Source organism: Castanea sativa, chromosome 1 (genome assembly GCF_040712315.1).
Source record: "Castanea sativa cultivar Marrone di Chiusa Pesio chromosome 1, ASM4071231v1".
NCBI classification, from domain to species: domain Eukaryota; kingdom Viridiplantae; phylum Streptophyta; class Magnoliopsida; order Fagales; family Fagaceae; genus Castanea; species Castanea sativa.
In genome coordinates, this window is record NC_134013.1 from 72,110,956 (window position 1) to 72,118,782 (window position 7,827).

General features: G+C 34.5%; 1 protein-coding gene across 3 annotated transcripts; it reads right to left on the reverse strand.

The window, feature by feature from the left end:
- On the reverse strand, positions 1-6,367 carry LOC142622027 (serine/threonine-protein kinase PBL34-like). 3 transcript variants are annotated; one of them, XM_075795435.1, is made up of 7 exons: positions 5,878-6,367; positions 5,285-5,799; positions 3,218-3,555; positions 2,954-3,089; positions 1,699-1,835; positions 1,462-1,585; positions 1-832 (listed from the first exon to the last, which is right to left on the reverse strand). In XM_075795435.1, the coding sequence occupies exons 2-7, from the start codon at positions 5,466-5,468 to the stop codon at positions 312-314; spliced, it is 1,440 nt and encodes a 479-aa protein (XP_075651550.1). In that variant the 5' UTR covers positions 5,469-5,799; positions 5,878-6,367; the 3' UTR covers positions 1-311. The 3 variants fall into 3 exon arrangements, with proteins under 3 accessions (XP_075651550.1, XP_075651551.1, XP_075651552.1); XM_075795436.1 differs by having other exon boundaries at positions 5,285-5,593; positions 5,697-6,367; XM_075795437.1 differs by having other exon boundaries at positions 5,285-5,593; positions 5,691-6,367.
- Between the last annotated feature and the right edge of the window lie 1,460 nt (positions 6,368-7,827).

The following is a 7,827-nucleotide window of genomic DNA, read 5'->3' on the forward strand; positions in this document are numbered from 1 at the left end:
GGCTGGGAAATATTTTGGATTAACTATAATGCTCAAAACCAATTACAAACCATATAAGTGCAGCTTCATGATTCTCTCCAGGGCACCTTCACCACTTACATATCAAAAAGACAAAACTCCAATCTCCAAAACATAGAGAGCAAGCCACACTGTCATCTCTCATAAAAAAAAAAAATCAACATTGATTTTCAAAACAACCCCCAGATTTTTTTTTTTTCTTCTGTTGGGAAAGATTCCTACATCCCTAAAAAGATGACATAAAAAGAAAAGGAGACAAAATGGGTACAGAAGAGATAATATGGTTCTCAATGTTATGGCTTTGAAACACTTCGCTTTTGGGAGCCGTGAAGATGGTGATGGTGATATGGAGACGCATGCGGTCCATTTGGTATGGAGAGGCTCCTTGTTGGTTGTCCATTCCTAGAAAACCCTGTCTGCATTCTACTGCAGTTTCTAGCATTTGGGTAGGACCCCATACGCTCTGCTTGCATAGCCTGAAAGAATGATGAAGAGCAGGCCATGTCCTTGAGGTTGGGCAAAGGCTTAAGTGCTTCAACAACTTCACTCATCAGAGGTCTGGCTTTAGGGTCAGGACTAAGGCAGTGGGCAGCCAACAGAAGCGCTTTTTGAGAACCTTTGACTGAGAAGCGGCCTTCGAGCCGAGGATCTAGAAGTCGATAGAACCTTCGCCTCTCTCCAAGATGTGGCCTTGCCCATTCCACCAAGTTATGCTCCCCATTTGGTCGGGTTTTGTCCATGGATCTTCGGCCAGTCACCATTTCAAGCAAAACAACCCCAAAGCTATAGACATCACTCTTAGATGTAAGATGTCCTGACACACAATAGATAGTATTAGCCATAGATGATGCAGATAACTCACTTAAACCCTTATTTAGGTTAAATTAAAGACATTGATCACTCAACTGAGCGTTAGCTAGTAAAACTTTTATTGTTTCACTTTTTCTTTTTTAAGAGAACCAAATCTTTCTATACTTCACATACTTTCTATCCTCTATGTCATCCGTTTGCCCCAGCAAAGGTTATAGGTGCAACTAGTGGAAGAGGAAGTCACGTGAAACAACTTGAAGGTTAGCTGAAAATAAAGAAGGATGAGGTCACAATAGCATAAGTTTGGCAATGAAGGTGTTGCAACTAGCAACATCAAAGAGGCAAGGATGGTAGTGGTATCAGTGATGGCGAACATGTAAGTTGCAAGCTGGAGCCAGGGTTTAGTTTCAGCTTTGGCATTTGTAAAGGTAACATACATGGTGCGAAAAGAAGATATGTGCAAGGAAAACACAACAATTTTTATGAAGTAACAGATAGCGCTCAAAAAATAATCCAGGATCAAGGAGTGCTAATTTGATAGCAGCATTGAATTATATAGACACTCACACACGCACACACAAACCTATAAAACATAATGCAGAATGATGATACAAACAGTCCAACCATACTAACCTGTCATCACATACTCCGGGGCAGCATAACCATAAGTTCCCATCACTCGGGTAGATACATGAGTTTTCCCATCTTCTGGACCATCTTTGGCAAGTCCAAAATCAGACAGTTTTGCATTGTAATCCTGGAATAGAAAGTTCTTCACAATGAGCAAAGACAAATATAGATATTGTTCACATAATTTGAATCACAAATGGAACTTCTTAAATAAGGAAAGAAAATAAAATAATTACACACCGCATCCAACAGGATATTAGATGTTTTAAAATCTCGATATATAACTGGCTTTTCAGCTTCCTCATGAAGAAAGGCAAGGCCCTTTGCAGCACCAAGGGCAACTTTCATTCTGAAGGACCAAGGAAGAGGCAGGGACCCTGCTCCATGTAACATAATTATTACCATAGACAGCGAATTAAATTGCCCCCTAGAACATTTTCATTTGGTACTAAAAGACATTATCCACTCAATCGTAATAATTAGGTGGTCTAAAGAATTTTTCATGAATCTAATACAATGCACAGAAAATATAGTATTGTTTCCAAATGGTCACTTGTTGAGTATTTTTTTTTATGTGTTCATTTGTTGAACCCTTAAAGACAAATCAATGGTAACAATTGTTAGAAATATGTGATTAAATGATTAAATTTACCATATCTCAATAGCTTAAACTTTTGGGAAAATCAGTAATCTTACATGGTATCAGAGCATGAGATCTTAAGTTCAATCCCACATGTTGGGCCTCACCTATTAAAAGGTAGTTTTGGCTCACACATGAGGGGGTATTAGAAATATGTGATTAAATTATTAAATTTACCATATCTCAATAACTTAAACTTTTGGGACAATCGGTAATTTAACAACAATAATCTATCCCAGGGATTTCTCAGAGAAAGAACTCAAACACACACATAAACCAAATATATGCCTTAAAATTACATTTCTATGTGTGTACGCGTGTGTAGTTTATGGCTTAAAATTGCATACGTCAAATCTTCATTGCCTTTCATACACACTTAAATCTGTAATAATTTTTTGTTCCTACAAAAAGCCAATAAAACCTGAAGCTTTAGCTAATATTTTCTTTTCTTCAACTTATATTATTTGTGAATATTATTAGAACCAATTATATAAGGAAACCCTATAGCAAAAAAAGATAAATGGGAAAAATGAAAAGGGTTGAGATAGCATAAAACAACATTAACTCTCCAGGGCCACTTAATAGGGAGCAATGAAAAGGGAAAAAGGAAAAGTCAAAAATAAATAAATAAATCAGGTTATTACAAGATTCGAAAGAACATGAGTGGAGAGTAAATATCCTATTTTAAGGAGAGCAGCATTAAATAATTAGCCAATTTTAAATGATATAATAAAATTCATGGATATCTCTTTCATAGCCGACACTAACTAATTTGTTGAGGATTTATGGCTAACCCAATATTAAACACATGCAAGATGGAGAGGAAATTTGAGAAAAGTGAGTGCAAATTCATACTTCGAAAAAGGTGATTCTCCAAGCTTCCTCGAGGCATAAACTCATAGACAAGTAGCCTCTGACCATCCTCAATGCAATAACCAATTAATTTAACCAAATTAGGGTGGAGAAGGTCACCGAGATAATTAACTTCAGCCTGCCATATGGAAAAGAAACAAAATTACCTTTTAAGTCATAGAAATGAAGGTAACAAGCTACCCAAATCTCCAACCTGATATTAGTGCAGAGAAAAGAAATAAAACAGTTGAAAATGAACTCTCCTACCAGCCATTCTTTATGACCTTGTAGTCCATCATGGTTGAGGGTCTTTACTGCAACTGCGACCCCTGTTCCAGGTTTCACCGGAGCAGTTCCATTCTCATTGATCCAACCCTTGAATACGCAACCAAACCCACCCTCTCCAAGAAGACTCTCAGGTCTAAAATTCCTCGTTGATGACTTAAGCTCATTAAAACTGAATTTTCGAAGTTGTGAAGCAACTTTCAATTCCTCAACCAAGTTGGGAGTTGATGGAGTACTTTCCGCAATGCTAGTTGTTGAGGATGACACAACAGGACCAACTAGCTGGTCTTGGCTGGTATCATTTGTAGATTTACTCTCCGCTGATTCACAAACAGAAATGACACAATCATTTGGATCTGATTCAACCATAACCAGCTAAGTTATAAATAAAAGAATCTGCTAATCCTAAACTCAGATAGACTGGAAGACGTACAATATACATGTACAAGGAGACAAGCCTCTACATGCATGTAGATGCATACACATAGGTAGTTTGTTGCTGTAAATAGAACATGTATTGAATTTAAGGTAAAGCACTAATGTTGTGCTATAATATAAGAAATCCTTGAAGCCTAAAGGAAGCTCCAAAGAATAACTGAAACTGTGATTTAGCATGACAAGTAACCTGATGAAATACGAAATAATTTAAAGTTTAAACAATGCTCCAAAGCATGACTAGTAACATGATGAAAAATATTAGGTTCAAAAAAGTCTACATGGGTCTGCCAATACAAGAACGTATAACACAATTCATTAAAAAGTTATAAATTTCACAGAAGCATGTTGAGCACTTGCCAACACTAGAAACAGGTCCACATTGATCTGGGGATGCATAAGAACGATATACGTGTTTGGTTAAAAGTCATTACTTTCTTCAATGTCTAATTATGTAAATAAATTAATGCCCCATCAACACGATCTACAATTCATTACAAGGGCATCACTCTTCTACTTCACTACTCATAATAACTCTTGAAAATCATTCGACAAAAATTTAATAAGAGAAAGTTTCCACAAAGCATATTCAAAACAAGCATGCTGCAGTGTGTGTGTGTGTGTGTGTGTGTGTATTTCTAGGGAGCATCCACCACCATAATGTGGAAGTTGAACCTAAACTAAGATTATAGCATGAAATCATGGTTACACATGCTAGGATACTATTGCATGCTCGGGCATCTAGAAATATGTTTCACAGCAGTGTTAGCCAGTGACCTATATATAAGGAACTTATACTGCATAATTGATCCTATCAATACAATTTTGGAAGCCATTATATTATGTCCAATTATTCCTTTCTAAAAGGGATTGCAAGTTTGCAATAAAATTTATCAACAGGGACAACTCCCTGTGATTTGAATTTTTCTTATTATTATTGGCAAGTTACACACGTACTCAATGGGTTCTAAACCTACAATCTCAGCTTCCACATGGGAGGAGGAAGTGCCACTTGAGCAAGAGCTCATTGACAAGTCCATGGTATTGCATCTTTGCAAGTTCCTAACCCTTTCTGATTAAGAAACAACAAACTAACAACCGGCAACAAATCATATCTCAGGGAGACCAAAAAAATAGATGAGAAGATCGCCACATGGTCATATTTTGTAAGTTCCTAGAAAGGAGCAATCTAATAATTATGAACCAACTATATTACCGGTAGTCAATTAACAGTATTAACGGACTAACGTTATTAACAGACAGAACTAACTAAGTACTTATTAAAGTCAATATCCATAACCTGCATTGATGGAAAATCTTAAAAAGTAAATAGATTCACAATGTAAAAGAAATAAATTCAGTAAAAATGGAGATCAATATTCCAAAATGTGCTGTAAGTAATATCCACATCAAAGCAAAGAACAAAGTCAGATATAACATACACTTCAATATCAACAGGCACCAAACAGGTACAAATGTAATATGATCATAAACAAACTAACACAAATAATCAATCAATATCTACAACTACATAAAACCATATAACAAGATTGATCATATTAAGGAAACGAAGTAGACAATGAACATTTGTTTAAAAGTAGAATAAAAGTATACCATATTGAGTGCTAGTGCCACTCATAGAGCCATCCACTTTGGACTTTGAACACATGCAGCTTCCAATGAACCTAAACTTAAACCAACATCCTGTCATCTCATTTTCTTCATCTTTCTTTTTCCTTCCCTTTGATTTTTCCACATCCCAAGCCCCAACATTAAAAGCATCAGGACCTAACCCCATCTCTCAAACCCCTAAACTAACTCTCATTTCCCAAAAGCATCCCATTTCAGCAATCACCACCACTCCAGTCTATTTTAACACAAACTCCCCAAACCCAAAAACATCAAAATGCAGCAGCATATAACCTTAGCAATCAAAAACCACCAAAACAAAAATAAAACAACCCAGAAACACAAAAACCGATTAAATAATCAAAATTCAAAAACGCACATTAGAGCATACCCAAACCTTGATCATATGAACCCAAAATCACTCAACCCCAAATTGGTTTTGGAATATGCTTGAATGCTCCAAATGGACAACACCCAGATCACAAAAATGTACATGCAAACTGAAATAAAAACATCAACTTGAGTAATCAGTAGCTATAACAGAGATGAAAGTTTCAAAATTTAGTGCATTTAAGAACCTTAAAAATCGAACAAACAAAGGCTGAACAGCTTGGACCAAAACAATGTAGTACTTTTTTTACTCCGAAATTTTAGCTAAACCAAACAGACACACACACATATGTTTCACTCACTCCCACAGTGGAGAGACAGACATACTACAATAGCAGCAAGACTAAGCTACCAGTACCAAAAACAAGCAATGTCATTGTGGTTTCTAGAGAGAGCAAGACAAAAGCTTTTAAAGGCAATGGAAGAGCACAGAGATAGAGAAACGCTCGTTTTGCGTGAAAAGGAGAGAGAGAGAGAGAGAGAGGAAGAGAGTGAAGTGGCATTGGTATACTTGGTAAGCATGTTTGTTGGAGAGTCAGACAGAAAGGAAAGTGTAAAACTACAGGCAGTGAGACTGTGACCGTGTGTGTGAGAGTGGCAGCTGGAATTTGATTACTGGTCAGCTCCTCAAACTGACCCAATTCCCTAGGAACACAGCAATGGCCAAAGTTCAACAAACTAAAATTTTTTTTTTTTTTTTTGCTGAATAATTCTTTTTTAATAATTGATAGAGTAATTTGAACAATAAACATTTCTTTGATGCAAAATATTAAAAAGTATAGGTGGAGTTACAAGATTTTTGGTTCATGAAAACCTTGATTTTAATATGTCAAAATATAATCTTGAATTCTCAAAATTAGTTTAAATTCGGTATTTTTTAATTATAAAAATATAATTTAATCTTTAAAAAATAATTATTATAATAAAGAATGTTGAAATTTTGAGTTCTAGCCGACTTTTATTGAAAATTTATATTTATCTTATGAATAGAGTGCTAACATGGTAACACATAAAAGTTGAGGGCATAAGAATAAATTTAATGGAACCATGGAAGAAGAAATCAATACCTTTTAAATATTTTAAAGAACAAATTGTCACTTTTTTAATTTGAAAAAAAGTGATGAAGTTTAAGCCAAATTTTAAGGGAGGGGAGAGTATATTTCAACTTTTATTTTTCCCTTAAAAAGGTGCAATGTCCTACACTTCTCATATGAATGGCAAGTTTCATTATAAATTTAATTAAGTTGTAAGTCGAGTTTACATATAAAAACATTCAACAATATTGATGACGAAATTATCTCACCTAGGTGAGTAAATTAGTTGTCTTGGCTTTCGTGTCAAGTATTGTAGATTATGGAATTTGTCATTCAGCACCAAAACTAAAATGAACTTGGAGCAAAATTATACTAAAATTAGAAATTAATTGGGATTACAATTATACTTTGACTTTATTATATTACAAATGATTATTGGAATCCTTTTTTTTTTTAAATGGGGCAATATCACTACGTTGTACCTATACTTCTACAAAACAATTTTCCAAAAACAAAATGAGTAATTTTTCAATACTCTAAGAGTATTGTTCATTCCTCTTATATAATAATGAGTTTCATTAATTAAATTTATGATATAACTCATTATTCATATGAGAGGAGTAAACATAATTATTAGAGGGACAAAACTTATATACAATACCTTAAGTATTATTTATTAGATTTCCCTTTTAAAATTCTGCCATGTGGATGCTTAATTAAAAAATACACTTTCATCCCATGAGAAAAAAGCCACATGGCAGAATCTTAAGAGGGGAATTTAAGGAACAGCACGTAAATATTGTATTTAAGTCTTGCTCTTACTAGAGTATTGAATAATTTTTCAAAAAAATGGATATTCTTCATTCATTCTTCCACCTAAGCATAGCTTTGCATTTATGTAAAATCAATTCTTCTTTAAAAATAAATGTAAATTTATTCATTGCCATCTTTGAAAGGGTAAATGCATTTATTTCACCCAAAATAGGAAAATTATTCAATACTCAAGGTGCAATATTCCTTTCTCTTAAATGAATTGTAGATCCCACTATAAATTTTATTAATGGGACCTACTATTTTGTAAGAGAAGACATCTCACATCATAAT